The 16,160-nt window shown below is 48.5% G+C and overlaps 1 protein-coding gene across 1 annotated transcript; it reads right to left on the minus strand.

Annotated features, from left to right (window-relative positions):
- Positions 1-352: 352 nt before the first annotated feature.
- GPR37L1 (G protein-coupled receptor 37 like 1) lies at positions 353-11,645 on the minus strand. Its single transcript, XM_075335737.1, has 2 exons — positions 10,978-11,645; positions 353-4,947 (listed from the first exon to the last, which is right to left on the minus strand). The coding sequence occupies exons 1-2, from the start codon at positions 11,539-11,541 to the stop codon at positions 4,177-4,179; spliced, it is 1,335 nt and encodes a 444-aa protein (XP_075191852.1). The 5' UTR covers positions 11,542-11,645; the 3' UTR covers positions 353-4,176.
- Between the last annotated feature and the right edge of the window lie 4,515 nt (positions 11,646-16,160).

Below are 16,160 nucleotides of genomic sequence, written 5' to 3' on the forward strand. Positions count from 1 at the left end.
GCGTGCGCATTTACCATTCGCACAGCCTTCATATCCGGGTGCTTGCTTCTCGGCTTCAAATGTGCATGGTCGGAAGCACCGGAGTCTTCTGCGCATGTGCAGAGTGCGTCTGAAGCTGAGAAGTAAGCACCCGGAAATGAAGGCTGCGCGAATGGTAAATGCGCACGTGCAGGATCTCAAGGACCTGACAGTGACGTCACTCATGTAAATCCATGGTATCACGACCACAGGGGCGTGAACCCACAGAAAGCATGCAAATGCCCACGGGGCGATGCGTCGTCCAGGTGACTAGCCCCTCTGATCATTTACATAGGGAACATGTAAGTAATAAAACGTATTTTCATACATTCATATTACACAATATTACAACACAGGGATGGGTAGGAAGGGGTTACTAGGCCAAACATCACCATGCTTGTAGGTCAGAACACATATGGGACCTGACAGGTTCCCTTTAAGGATTATTCCGATCAACATACCGTAGTTGGATATGGTATCTGTTTTGTACTGATCTTTAATATGGTCTTGTGTATTTGCCCTAATTAACAGGAGTAGTTGTAGATTATGATTAGATCACCTCCTTTTAATGGCCTGATGTTCCTCTGTTATTTCTATTAGAAATGTATTAACATTTTTTTACAATTGAGTGTTACTAGTTAGTAATGCGGAATGGTTGACGGGGGGAATGGTGAGATCCGGGTAGCCATTTATTTATATTCCAGGAGGAAAAACAGAGGACTAGCAGAGTTTGGAGGTCCCTGTAAAGAGTACCAGCACTGGTATGTCATGGGGAATACAATTACTTACTAAAAACAGATATGCCAGGGGAGCTGACTTGTCCGCTTTAAAGGAATTGTCCACTACTTAAACTACTCCTTCTTAAATACTGCAGTGCCCCAAGTGAAATAAACTAGCATTCACCTCCTGAATCAGTACCATTACAATGATATTGGCATCGGGTCTCCTAGGGTTTGCATAACTTTATTATGTCATGTTAGCCCTGCAGCCAATTAGTGGCCACAAATGGGCTGCAGCACATCCATGCCTTCCTCTTACATCCGACTATGGCATTTAAGAAGGTGTTGTCCAATAACAGACAGCCCCTTTAAAGTGATTCTGGTAGCAGGTTTTCAATAGTAAACTGAGAGCAGCCTGATGTAGGGGCTCTCAGTTTACATAGCTGTGTGTTGCTGTTTCAATAAAATCAGTGTTTTATCAGCAGGAGATTATCATTACAGGACTAGGTGTCTTGTGCTTCCTAGCCAATTGCTTTGTAACCCCCTACCCCCTTCCTCTATCACTTATTAACAGATTTCTGGAAGTATACAGTGTATACAGGAAGCTGTCAATCAGTGGTGTGGGTGGGGTTACAAAGGGCTCAGCATTCTGAGCACTCACAGATCTTCAGCAGACAAAACAGTGATTGTGTCAAAGTTTAAGCTTTCAGACCAGCAAGTGACAATGCTGGAATCAGGCTCTGTGATCCTACATCATGCTGCTCTCAGATTACATAACAAAAACCTGCTGACAGATTTCCTTTAAGTGACTACAGAGCACAACATTAGTGATGCTTACGATTCAGGATGACTATACAGTGTGTTCTGTATTTTTAGAAAAATAAAAAACATGTATGTCTCTTATTTTACGATGTTAGGTATTATTTTGGAGGCTATCTTTTTAAGGGGGCAATAAATAATGAAAGCATTTCAGACCTGAAAAAAGTCACAGTATTCAGCTAGAAAAGAGAAAATAGAATATGGCTACAATGTTCATAGGTCATGGTGTATGTTTTCATCAAATCTGGTAATGATCCTAATGTGGAGCTTCACACTCCAAGAGTGCTGGATTCCAGAGGATTAGTAGATGGACCATGATGGGAGGCAGGAGTCCCAGGATCCCTCGCTTATGAGGCAGACACTACAACCAGTGCTCATAGAAAATACCTAGGATTTATCATTTAATGTATCTTCACATTTGGCTTCAGCTGAATTAAGCACATTTTCTATTTCCCACTAAACATAATAGTCTTTCAGTCTCGGTTCTATTCTGCAGGGCAACCTGGTGATGACACTTTTCTTACAAACACACATATAATGTGAGGGAATAACATTTTATTTTATCATAGTATTTCTGAATCTGTTTGAACAGGGCTGTGCTAGATGTAAAATGGCAAATTTACTGCAGGATTTCTGCATATGTCCCATTCATCTCAAAGGGGTTTACAGAAATCTATGAACCTGCTTCAGAACAATCCTATTCAGATATATGATGCGGTTTTTAAAGGGACCTTGTCTTTAGATTCATGGGCAGCATAAATCACAACCTGCCTGTGGTTTGGGCAGCATAAATCACAACCTGCCTGTGGTTTGGGCAGCATGAATCTAATGACAGGTTATCCAAAACTTTAATGATTTTTTACTAAACTTTCTGTGACTTAAAATTGTTATCCGGGACTTGTATTATTTTTGCGTATTGAGCTAAGAACTAATAGTTGCTAACTACGGTACCTTCCAGTTCTGGACAGTGACAATCTCTGCTTGCTCAGCCTGTGATTCCCCTGCTTCAGTTCACCTATCTTAGACAGAGCAGCTCTTTCGCTTCCGCTCTGCGTCTCAGCAGACATTATGCTGATTGACAGCCGGTATCCTGCAGTTAGGCAGTGGGGGGCGGTTGTCAATCTTCATGACATTGGCAGAGAATCCCTGATGACAGAGCAAAGCAAGAGAAAGAGCTGCTCTGTCAACATGACTTTATAGGAAGCAGGAGAATTGCTACTCCGAGCAGGTAGAGATCAGCGCCGGGCAGAAAAGACAGGTAGTTAGCAATTGACTGCTATATATTCTGAACCCCATATGCAAAAATAATAAACCCCTTTAAGTCACAAAAGAGGTATTCCCATCTATACACTCGATAGGTGACAACTATAAGGCTATGTGCGTACGTTGCATAATTTGATGCATTTACGCTGCGTCTAGCATGCAGCGTAAATGCATGCGTCCTGCGTCCCCTGCACAATCTATGAAGATTGTGCATGATCCGTGCGCATGATGGTTTTTTCAATGAAGCGATTTGAGAGTCAAAAATTTGACAAAATCACTGCGTTCAAAAATGCAGCATGTCACTTCTTCCGTGCGCTTTGGATGCTGCTCCCTCTCTGTCTATGGGACAGGCAGCATTCAGAGCGCATGAAATCGGCATCTATCTGCAGACACACTGCATCCATTGCGCAGTGTTTCTGCAGCGATTTGCAGTGCACATGTGCTGCCAAATCGCTGCAGAAATTTCAGCATGTGGGTCTCATCATCCAGACCTGCCCCATTTGTCAGAACGTGTGTCCAACACACATACGTGCATGACTTTGTGCACACACTGTGCCTCTCAATTACTGCGCTGTACTTACCAATCTTCCTTTCTTGACTACCATGAACTTTTAGAGGACCTGTCACCAGGTCAAAAGTGAGCGTTTTTTCTCTTACCTTATTCCTGTTGTTCTTGAGTATTCTATTTTTATGTTTTTAAATCCACCATAAGGTTCAAGAGATATGGCCTTTTTATTCAATGCTATTTTTCATGATCTCTACTAGGTGTCTGGTTCACAGGATTCTTTAGTCTTCTCTGAATTTTCACCCCATGCCCTCTCTGTAAAGATTATAAAAATTTGCACTAACTAAAAATGCCCCTATGTTTGGGGCCATATAAAAAAAATAAAAACAGAATACTCAGGATATCAGCAGGAATAAAGTAAGAGTAAAAAAACTGGACACTTTTTCCTGGTGACAGGTCCTCTTTAAATGGAGCATCATGGCCCATCTGCAATCAGGCCGTATGCTCAACCCGTCCTGGCTTCATTTTTGTACCAGGGAAGAATGGAGGAGACAGCGGTGGAAATGACTCCAATCTAACAATTATCCCTTATAGTGGGTAGGTGAACACTTGTTTAGACCAGAATATCCCTTTATTGGTGTATTCTACTCATCGGTGCCTTCTAGGTTGTCTTGTTTAGTCCGATCTGTCCAGCACTTACATTACACTTCACTCTTCTCCATTCAGTCTAATTTGTTCACCTCAGACATCCCTGACCATGTTATTCCAGTTGTCTTCTACTTCCCCGTCCTCTTGTTAGGTGATGAGGATAGGGTCACTACCAGTGTCTATATGGTATGCATTTATTCTCTCTTAGCAGGGGGTGCCCAGCTGTAGTGACGAATCATTGACACTGTATGGAGGGTTCAGAGGCTCCATTTTTGCACTGTTCTCCTCAGCATTATGTTCTGCTCCTGGTTTCGACTCATCATCACAGCAACAACAGCAGCAGTCCAGGAAAGCCTGTCCTAGTGGTTTGGAGACGCATAAGAGGAGGACGGGTGTTACTGCAGACTTCAAGAATAAGAAAAACTGAGTGATAAGTGTGAGGAGATTCTCGGGGAGGTCTAGGTTGGTGTAGGCCACCAAGATATTTGTGATATTTTCCGGTAGGATGCACACTCCGTATACAATAGCCAGCCCCGCCACGATCCAGCTCAGCTGGCGCTGACACTGGCTATTTTTCATATTCTTTGTATTTCCAACAATTCGCAAAGTCACCAGTAGCGAGGTCATTGTAAAAAGGAGGGGTAGGCAGAAGTAGCATCCAAGGAACCACCACATGCGGGCATGCTTATACGTCAGCACTAAGGAGTGCAGAACCTCTAGCTGATCAGGAGAGGGATGCATCACGCAGGAATCACTTATTAATCCTGATACGGGCGAGCGCTCCTGATTCAGCTGCCACAATAGGATTTCAGGGAGTGCCAGGGTTAAGGAACCAATCCAGATAACTGATACCTTTCCCAGGATGGATTGGCACTGCTCCACTGGTCTTGGAGTGAGCTGGGATGAAGTTATTGACTGAAAGCGATCTATGCCCAGCGCACATAAGGAGAATGTGGTAACGCCAAGGGAAGAAACCTAAACCAGTAAAAAAAACACAAAATAAATACATTTTATAGCTTTGATTAATTGTGTAAGCACATATATTAGATTAGACATTAGGCAGTAGATTCCAAATTGCAGCTATAATCCAACAGACAGATGTACTCTGAATTCTAAGATCTTCATACACAAAAGAGACAAGACCTAAATGTGTTAAAGGGAATTTGTCAGCAGGTTTTTGCTACCGCATCTGAGAGCAGCATGATTAGACAAAGAGAGCCTGAATCCAATGATGTATTACTTAGATTAGTAGGTGCAGCTGTTTTGACACAATCAGAACTTTTAGATTTAGCCACATAGCAGAGCTGAAAGAGCTGTCCACCTCACACCAGGCTCTCAATAGAGATTGTACATTCACAGTGAGGTGTCAGAGTAGGGGGAGTGCCGGACTATTTTGTGCGTGACATTGTAGTCCGAGCAATGAGAAGTCCTGCTGCTTAAATAAACATAGCAAATAATCAAAAGATTGGACCTTGACATGACAGGCATTCCTGAATTCTATGTTTTAACCTGTGCAGCATTCTACCTTCAGCTTACATAGAAAAAAACCTGCTGACAGATTCCCTTTAAAGGCATTCTGTACTAATAAACATTGATGGCATATCCTTAGCATAAGAGAACAAAGGGGCACTGAGCTCCATTGCGCTCTGTTGCGAACACTCATTTCAGACCATTACAGCTTTAAGATCTCATGTTTTAGATTAAATTAGAAGAAATGTATTATCAGAAAATGACCTACTGTTTTAATAAAATTTTTGTGTTACATGTACTCTATTTTTTTCAACTTTTTTATATTATGATCTTGATTAAACAATACAATTAGTAATGTTTTCATTTTATCATTGGTCACTGGGGCTATTTTAGACTCACTTCTTGTTTTTCTCATGAAGAGTTTCCAGCAGCTTATTAGCATCAGAGGCAGTATTACGATGCCAGGCAACACCTCTATACTCTTTGTATCAGGGCGCTTTTCCACCTGCGATTTTCTTGTGCGAGTGCGATCCGATAAAAAATTGGATTGCACTCGCACCAGTGTTAATCAATGAGGCAGTTTCCTCTGTCCCGTTTTTTCTCCACACGAATCCTGCTCTCGGTGCAATCACAGCATGCTGCCTTTTTCACCGAGTCTCAGCTCACGCGTGTGTAAAATCGCACTGCACTCGCATGTTATGTGACTGCAGTGTGGTGTATGCAGAGACAGACAGCGGAGGAGATGGGAGAAAGTACTCCCTCCCTCTTCTCTGTAGCTGTGATGCGATCGCAATATCGCATCACAGTCGCATGACCCTCGGCTGACACCCGCAGCAAAGGGTCATTAGCATATCGCTTCCGATGCTCTAGCATTGGAAGCGGTACACAGGTGGAAAAGAGCCCTAACACAGGATCTAGCAATCATAATAAGCAATATCACAATTACCTTTGCACACTCTCATTAAATGCTTCAATACAATAAATATGGTTGGAGCCAGTCTATGACTGCTAATGTACATGTGCATATCCACAATCAACAGGAAGTATAAGTCTAGAACAGTACCAGTGCTCAGTGTCAAAATTGCAAGATTAAAAAAAATAAAAAATGAAATACAGATTGTATTCTTATTCTGATTCATCAGATGAAAGATTAAATAGAAAATCCTATTAAGGCGCTCTATGATCAGCTCACATTTGGTAAATCAGCTGTTAAACAGTAATGGGCCCACATATGTTTTCTGCACAGGTCCCTTCACTGTCTGCACCTGATTTGTATAAAATTGATATATGCAAAATAGTGTAGCGCCCCAAGACCCTCAGGGCACTACAGGGAACTGCTTCCTCTTGGGGATGCAGGCCCTACCCCCTGGGAGCTGGAGTATCAGTGCCTTTTCCACCAAAACACAATCTAAATCCTAGTTCTCCTCTCCACACTGCGCATCCACGTAAGGGGATGGTCACCATAGGAACGAGTCCCTGTGTATAGTCAGCCTGGTGGGAGGGGTCAGTCAGTCAGGAGTGAGGAGAGAGTCGAGTAGCACACAGGTAAGGTGTGCGGACATGCCCGAGCTGGGTCCGTGTAACGGTGACCCCGGGGGCATAGGAGAGAAGTCGCCAGGTCGGGTACCAAGATACCGCTGGGACCGAAGCACGCACGGGGTACAGGACCATAAGTCAAGCGCAAGTTTTAGACTGTTTGGCAAATACTTGCCGGGTGAGGACCCCTTCACGTACTTCATCAAACCAAATAATCCAGGGGCATCAGCAGTAAACTAGGATCGGGGTTCGGACAATTACCTCCCCGCAGGGTCCGCACTGCCTGCCGTACGGAGAAGGAGACTGTACCCCACAAGGGACAGTTGGGGTCCCCAAATGCTCCACGCTACGGGGACTCAATCTACAGAGAGGGCCGAGGACAGAGCAACCTGGGTCTCTACATTGGCACTGATCCTCCGGGGACCTGAACCAGTAACCCCTGGGTCCACAGTGAGTAGAGACTATTAAAGACAACCTGGTGTGGTCTCCATTATTGCCCCTCTACATCTCCCAGGCATAGCCCTACCTGCGGAGGGCCTACCATCTCAGCTGCCACTACCACCAGCCCTGGGAGTACCCACATTGAGCAGCGGCGGTTCTCCATCACTAACCGAGTACCCCCTTCTCTGGGCGCTATAATAGCATCTACAGATAGGAATAGGGCAGAAACTCGAGTTCTATCCGATTTAGGATTTGGGGATTTTGACCCTCAATGCAAAGCAGGAGAATTGGTTTGAGTGGGGGAGAGACCTTTGACATTAAATCTATGGGTTAAAGTTCCTCATGTGGAGAATTGCTTGAAGTCATCTGAAAATATGTAATAAAAATTAAAGAGGATGTGCCCTTGAAGAAAATCTTGGTCCCTGGGTACAGTTGTTTACCAACAGCAGTGAGCTCTGAGGCTGTGCAAGGCAGGTCTATTTACACAGAAAGAGCTGCTGAGCTAAGTGATTGGATACCATACTGTTTATGTTAGCGCTGCAACCAATATTAGATATAGCACCGGCGAAGACACAGTACTGGACCTGGGGACGGTGAGCAAAGCACTGTTTGTATTTTTATAACAAAATGTGCTCAGGGACTGTGATTTTCTGAATCGGGACAACCCCTTTAAGATGGCTTTTTTTTAGTGTGACGCCCTGGCCAGCCAGATAGTCACAGATAGGGCCCCGCATTACACCTGTGCCTAATAGGTAACATACAGCCAAACACATAAACCCTAGTCAGCCCCCTCAGGGCTTGATGGACACACCAAGGGGCGGAACCAGGCGGTTGGAAGACGCCCACCGAGGAGTTCAGAGAGCCTGAGGCGGGAAGGTAAAGGATAGAACAAGTCTAGAGTTCAAGTTGGAGAGGTGTGTGGGCTGGAGCTGTGTGCAGCTCCAGTGGAGGCGAGAAACCAATTTGGGTAGGTGGCAGGGTAGGAGTCCTGGTACCTCTGGCTAGGAGGCAGACGGAGGCCTCTGTCTGCAGGAGCCGGGAAGACGGCTAGGTGGAACCGAGGTTGGACCGGGACAGGGTAGTGGCCCGTCGATACCGACCCGGGGAACCGACTCGGAAACCGGAGCACAAAGGGGGGTACTCAGACCCTGAAGCTAGGTCCAGAAGCTACTGGGAGCTAGTTAATTAACTGATTGTGGTCAGGACTAGAGGTCCTGTCCCACCCAAAGTCCCGACTGAACGCAACAGCCCAACGAGGGGGATAGAAAGCAACCGCCACGGCTCAGAGATCCCACGGGCCAGCGTCTGCGGGCAAAGGGCTCCTCAGTCAACCACAAGCCAGGAGCGGACTCCTGAAGTTGCAAGCGCAGGTAGTCCACCATCACAAACAGGTGCGGGAGAAAGACAGAGACCACCAGCCGGGTGGGGGACCAGACTGCAGCCATCTGCGGGCACTGACCACCATCACCTTGGTTTACCAGAGACTCGTGTGTTTACTAATAGTGAGTACATCAGTGCCCTCCGGCCGCCCATCTCCCTGCACCACCAAGCACTCTCCCAACGGTTCCCGGGGCCACCATCCTTGCCCACGGAGGGGTTAACAACTTGCTGCCAAACATCTCCCCCGGGTGCCCCGTAACTGCAGCGGTGGTGTCCACCTTCACCACATCCCATGGGTGGCATCACGAACTTAACACGGCTCCGGACGTACACCTACGTCCCCAAACCACAATCCCCCTTTTGATTGGAGTGACCACAGGACCCCCGGGTCCGGAGACCCTCGAGCCACCCACTGAAGGTCCGGATCCGATCGGCTCGGCTGCCGAGTATGGGGCGATACATTAGCATTTTCTAGAAGCTATAAAGTTGATTAATGTGAAGATGGAAACAGTGATGATGTTTGTTAAAAACCTAAAGTGGTTATCCCATTTCAAAAAGCAAACAGAGATTTACTTACATGCCCTGGGTCCAGCGCTGTATCTCCAGCTCTGTTGTTCAGCTGCAGTGGTGACATCACATTATGCTTTCTACATTGTTAGAGCTGCTGAGCTCACTGATTGGCTGCAGCATTCTCGAATCTCGACATGACATCACCGCTGAAGTCAAACACCATAAAGTGGAGGAGATAAGAAAGGTAATTGAAGTTCTGTTTGACTTTTACATGTGAGCCTGTGGGGAAGGTTTTTTCTATAAGGGGTGTTGAGGTAGCAGTCAGGGCTAGGCCCAGGTGCCTGAACAGCCTCAAATGGCGTCTGACACATAAGAAGACACCAGTATTTTAAGGGGCGCATAGTTAATCCTCTGGATGTACTTCCTATTATATTTGCAAATGCATAGCTACACTGAAAGAGTTTGGCCTCTACTTTAACATTAATGGCCTACACTTAAGATAGGTCATCGATGTCAAATTGGCTAGGGTCCGGTACCTCCGCCGATCAGCTGACCTCAGTGCCAGTAGCGGCAGCATGAAATCCTCAGTTCCGGAGCAAACTCTTCTTCTGATAGCGGCCTTTGGTCGGGCACTGCACATCCGCCTCCCATTCAAATCAATAGGAGGTGGATGTGCAGTACCCTATCAGAAGATCGGGCAGCTCCAGAAATAAGCATTTCCGGCCGCCTGCACCGAGAACAACTGATCAGCGGAAGTGCCGGGTGTTGGACCCCGGTCAATCAGACATTGATGACCTATCCTAAAGGGGGCTTTACACGCTGCGATATCGCTAATGCGGAGTCGTTGGGGTCACGGAATTTGTGACGCACATCCGGTCGCATTAGCGATGTTGCTGCGTGTGACACCGATGAGCGATTTTGCATCGTTGCAAAAACGTGCAAAATCGCTCATCGGTGACATGGGGCTCCATTCTCGATTATCGTTACTGCAGCAGTAACGATGTAGTTCGTCGCTCCTGCGGCAGCACACATCGGTATGTGTGACGCCGCAGGAACGAGGAACCTCTCCTTACCTGCCTCCCGGCCGCTATGAGGAAGGAAGGAGGTGGGCGGAATGTTCCGGCCACTCATCTCCACCCCTCCGCTTCTATTGGGCGGCCGCACGGACCGCCCCCTTAGAAAGGAGGCGGTTCGCCGGTCACAGCGACGTCACCGGGCAGGTATGTGTGACGGGTCTGCGCGATGTTGTGCGGCATGGGCAGCGATTTGCCCGTGTCGCACAACAGATGGGGGCAGGTACCCACACTAGCGATATCGGGACCGATATCGCAGTGTGTAAAGTAGCCTTAAGGATAGGCCATCAATGTAAAAGTAATGGACAATACCTTTAAAGATCATTCCCCATTATTCAGTCTTGCTAGATTTGTCTGAAATTTGGATGTTACCTATCTCATTATTCTGATCATAGAATTTAACAGAAAAAATACTAAAAATGTCTGTTAAAAAAGTGATGCAAACATTACGTAAAGTGATTCTGGCCAGTAAGAGAAATTGTATTTTTACGCCTCTTGAGAATGTAAGTTTTTGACTTTGATCTCAATACATAATAATCTTGTTATACTGAGTTTTCTGTTTGCATACACATACATGAAGAAAGAAAACTCTCACCTCCATGAATGGTACAATGCGACAGGAGAGGACCCCCAGAAGTCTTCGATGTGTGATCTCTTGGAAAACAACTACAGGCAAACAAAAGAAAAGAAGCAGAAAGTCCCACAGAGCGACGCCAGCCAAGATGGAATCCCAGGCACTCTTCATGGACATGCTGTGCCACACGATGCACATGATGGACAGGTTGCCAACAATGCCCACGGCAAACACCACCAGTGACAACAGGAGCACTCCATAAGCGCTGAGGGAGTTCTCGCTCAGAGGATACAATGAGTTTTTCAGCTTTGGTCCCCAGGTCGGTGACTGTGACGAGTCATTTTGTATTCGATTCACGTCCGGTAATCCAGTTGTTGGTGAATGGATGAGCCTTGGGTATCCTGAATTCGCAGCATCTTTTTTGGTTCCTTCTCCCTGTGATCCTCTCCTGACTCTCGCTTTGGCAGCCTCATGTACTGCTGTTGAGTGTCTGGATCCTTCATTACCATCACTGCTCCTGATGTTTGTAAACTGTAAAAACAGAAGAAACAGAAAGGAGTCCAATAAAACCCTTGAAAGTTTCATACTTCCAAAAAGACAGAAATACCCTTCTTTACAGCAGAGAGGAGAAGGCTGAGATAAAGCAGTGATACTGTGGCGAGAAACTCTATAGAGCAACACAAAGGAGCACTTATTCCTCAGTGAATGCTTCACAATGTCTTCCCCACATGACCTGATACTGTGCCAGACACTTTCCTCATTCGCTATTTACATACATTGTGTACCAGCCTCGGCCTTCTGCTCTCTGCCGCCTCCTAGTGCTATGGCCCAAATGTGCACTGTGCCATGCATCTCAGTTACTGATGTGTAAAGTATCGATCTGTGAAAAGGGGTATAGAGTAGAATGACCTCCTAACTATATATTATAAGTGAATGGGAAGATGCATGGCCGGCGTCAGCACCTGGCGCACCATGGCAAGTGCCGGGGCCCGGGACCGCTGGGGAAGCCAATTTGCCATTGGCAGGGGCGGTGATGTATTCTATAGTCACCAGGCCGATTTCCGGGTGACCACAGTGTTCACAGTGCTTTAAATCCATACTTGCACACTGAACGCTGCATGCAGGGGCATTAAAATTCATCTGTGGGCAGAGATAGCGCACGATGTGCTGCACTCCCATCCCACAGATGAACAACAGAGAGAGGAACAGCAGGGCTGACAGCGTCCCGTCAGCACTGAGCTGTATGTCCCCCTACCCCAGTGCTGTATACCCCCCAAAGCTATATGCCACACACCCCAGTGCTTTATATCCCCTCAGAGCTGTATATTCCTCTCACCCCAGTGCTGTATACCCCACCAGAGCTCTATGTCCCCCCCCACCCCAGTGCTGTATATCCCCCAGAGCTGTATGTCCCCCACCCCAGTGGTATATACCCCCAAGAGCTGTATGCCCCCACCCCAGTACTGTATACCACCCCAGCTGTATGCCCTCCCACTCCAGTGCTGTATACCCCCCAGAGCTGTATGTCCCCCACCCCAGTGCTGTATGTCCCCCACCCCAGTGCTGTATACCCCCCAGAGCTGTATGCCTCCACCTCAGTGCTGTACACCCCTCAGAGCTGTATGCCCCCACAGTAGTGGTGTATGTCCCCGACCCAATGCTGTATACCCCCCAGAGCTGTATATACCTCACTCCAATGCTGTATATCCCCCCAGAGCTGTATGTCCCCCCTACCCCAGTGCTGTATGTGTCGCGGGCGGAGGGGCCGCGCTCGCTACGCTCGGGTCCGGGGCTGCTGCTGCTCGGTGGCTTGAGCGGTGGGCCGGACCCGGGGACTCGAGCAGCGCTCCTCGCCCACGAGTGAAAAGGGGTGCTTTATTTGGGGGGATAGTCCGTGACGCCACCCACGGGTCGTGGGAATAATGGGCACCACCACTGCTGGTGACGGGGATCCCGGGAGCGATGGCAGGGAGCAGCTAGGATGTTGGTTCCCCCTCCGTGGGTAGGGGTTGGTGATCCCGTCCCGGGGCCCGGTGGTGATACGGGGAGGCAGGGTAGCTGGGGTGCAGGGTTGCGGAGGCAACGCGGCACAGTGCCGGATGGCACTGTTGTACTCACTCAGGCACAGATTCACAGAGTCTCTGGTAAATCAAATGGCTGGATGGACGGGTCCCGCAGCCGGCTGCAGTGTCTTTGCTCTCCCCGGACAGGTTGATGGTGGCTGTCTTTCCCTGCACCGCTGTGTATGAATTGACTCCGATGGTTTCCCACTGGTAGTCAACTCCCCGGCGTGTATGTACCGAAGGAGCCCGTTTTACCCGCAGGCGCTGGCCCTTGGATCTCTAGCCTATGGCGGTGGCTTTTTATCCTCACGGTTGCCTTCTGTCGGGTCTTGGGTGTTAGGGAACCCCTAGGGTTCCGGTCACTATCGGATTTGACCGTTGTCAGCGGCTCCTAGCCTGGTCGGGGTCTGATGGCCCTGCCTTTGTGCTTGGTGCAGATCTGCTCCCCGGCTCGGTACCGGCGGGCCACCACCCATCCTTGCTCCTACGGTTCCGCTGACTTGCACCACCTCCTGCAGACGGCCACCACCGTCTGCCGACCTTGCTGACAGTGCCTGGGCTCCTACCCAGACACCAACAGTTTTGCTCCTGTCACTTTTAACTCCCAACTTAAACTAAACTGCTTTTTCCCGCCTCCAGGCCTGTGAACTCCTCGGTGGGTGGGGCCAACTGCCTGGCTCCGCCCCACCTGGTGTGGACATCAGACCCTGGAGGAGGCAACAAGGATTTTGTTTGACTGTTGTTGACTATCCAGGGGAGGGGTGTGTGTGATGTTGTGCTTGTGACTACCTGACTATTCCAGGGCGTCACATATACAACGTCAGACTGGCCCACCGGAGCACCGGGGAATCCTCCAATGGGGGCTTGTTACTACAGGCTGGGCAGGGGTGTTTCTCAGGGCCAGTGTTAGAGTGGGCAGACTGGGCCCCCATGCTCTGAGGGGCCTCCCAGCCTTTCCATCATAAACTGAAGAGATCGCACAAATTCTGTGTGATATGATGGGGCAATGTGGGGCACGAATTAGAAATTTGTGGTACAGGATAGGGAAATTTGTGGGACAGGATCGGGCAAAGTGGTACAGGATAGGGCAATGTGGGACAGGATAGGGCAATGTGGGACAGGATAGGGCAATGTGGACAGGATAGGACAATGTGGAACAGGATAGGGCAATGTGGGTAAGTGGAGCTCATGTCCGACTCGTCCCCTGTTCCATTCATTCACTAATTTATCATCTACCTAACCTGTGGATCGGTGATAACTTGTTTTCACCAAAGTTCCCCCTTACTGCAAACTACTGTAATTGTACAGTTATTGTGTGTGCACAGGAGATGTGCAGGAGCCGCCTGTGTTTCACAGTCGAAGCGCCACTAAAACGAGGATAACGGCTAACAGGTATTTACACATAGCTGTAGGGTGGGCCCCTGGAGTCAATTGGGGACAGGGTTGGGCAATGTGGGACAGGATGGGGCAATGTGGGACAGGATGGGGCAATGTGGGACAGGATGGGGCAATGTGGGACAGGATAGGGCAATGTAGGACAGGATAGGGCAATGTGGGACAGGATGGGGCAATGTGGCACAGGATGGGGCAATGTGGGACATGTTGGGTCAATGTGGGACATGATGGGGCAATGTGGGACATGATGGGGTAATGTGGGACAGGATAGGGAAATTTGTGGGAGAGGGTAGGTCAATGTGGGACAGCATGGGGTAATGTGGGACAGGATGGGGCAATGTGGGACAGGATAGGGCAATGTGGGACAGGGTTGGGCAATGTGGGACAGGGTTGGGCAATGTGGGACAGGATGGGGCAATGTGGGACAGGATGGGGCAATGTGGGACAGGATAGGGAAATTTGTGGAACATGATGGGGTAATGTGGGACAGGATACAACATAGGGCAGGATAAGGCAATGTGGGACATGATAGGGCAATGTGGGACAGGATAGGGCAAAGTGGGACAGGATAGGGCAAAGTGGGACAGCACAGGGCAATGTGGGACATGATGGGGCAATGTGGGACAGGATGGGGTACTGTGGGACAGGATGGGGCAATGTGGGACAGGATGGGGCAATGTGGGACAGGATAGAGAAATTTGTGGAACATGATGGGGTAATGTGGGGCAGGATAGGGCAACGTGGGACAGGATAGGGCAACATGGGGCAGGATAGGGCAATTTGGGACATCATAGGGCAATGTGGAAAAGGATGGGGCAATGTGGGACAGGATGAGGCAATGTGGGACATGATGGTGCAATGTGGGACATAATGGGGCAATGTGGAACAGGAGAGGGAAATTTTTGGGACAGGATAGGGAAATTTGTGGGAGAGGGTAGGTCAATGTGGGACAGCATGGAGTAATGTGGGACAGGATGGGGCAATGTGGGACAGGATAGGGCAATGTGGGACAGGATAGGGCAATGTGGGACAGGATGGGGCAATGTGGCACAGGATGGGGCAATGTGGGACATGTTGGGTCAATGTGGGACATGATGGGTCAATGTGGGACATGATGGGGTAATGTGGGACAGGATAGGGAAATTTGTGGGACAGGATAGGGAAATTTGTGGAACATGTTGGGTCAATGTGGGACATGATGGGGCAATGTAGGACATGATGGGGTAATGTGGGACAGGATAGGGAAATTTGTGGGACAGGATAGGGAAATTTGTGGGAGAGGGTAGGTCAATGTGGGACAGCATGGGGTAATGTGGGACAGGATGGGGCAATGTGGGACAAGATAGGGCAATGTGGGACAGGATAGGGCAATATAGGACAGGATAGGGCAATGTGGGACAGGATGGGGCAATGTGGCACAGGATGGGGCAATGTGGGACATGTTGGGTCAATGTGGGACATGATGGGGCAATGTGGGACATGATGGGGTAATGTGGGACAGGATAGGGAACTTTGTGGGACAGGATAGGGAAATTTGTGGGACATGGTGGGGCAATGTGGGACAGGATAGGGCAATGTGGGACAGTGTTGGGCAATGTGGGACAGGATAGGGCAATGTAGGACATGATGGGGCAATGTGGAACATGATGGGGCAATGTGGGACATGATGGGGCAATGTGGTACAGGTTAGGGAAATTTGTGGGACTGGATAGGGAAATTTGTGGGACATGATGGGGCAATGTGGGA

This window comes from Anomaloglossus baeobatrachus, chromosome 2, assembly GCF_048569485.1.
Source record: "Anomaloglossus baeobatrachus isolate aAnoBae1 chromosome 2, aAnoBae1.hap1, whole genome shotgun sequence".
Taxonomy (NCBI): Eukaryota; Metazoa; Chordata; class Amphibia; order Anura; family Aromobatidae; genus Anomaloglossus; species Anomaloglossus baeobatrachus.

What these genes read in the sequence shown, in the direction of transcription:
- GPR37L1 (XM_075335737.1), bottom strand. Translation starts at nt 11,541, where the DNA reads ATGAAACTTTCAAGGGTTTTATTGGACTCCTTTCTGTTTCTTCTGTTT. An exon ending in GCATTGTACCATTCATGGAG is followed by an intron (nt 4,948 to 10,977) that starts GTGAGAGTTTTC and finishes TTACTGGTTTAG; the next exon opens with GTTTCTTCCCTTGGCGTTAC.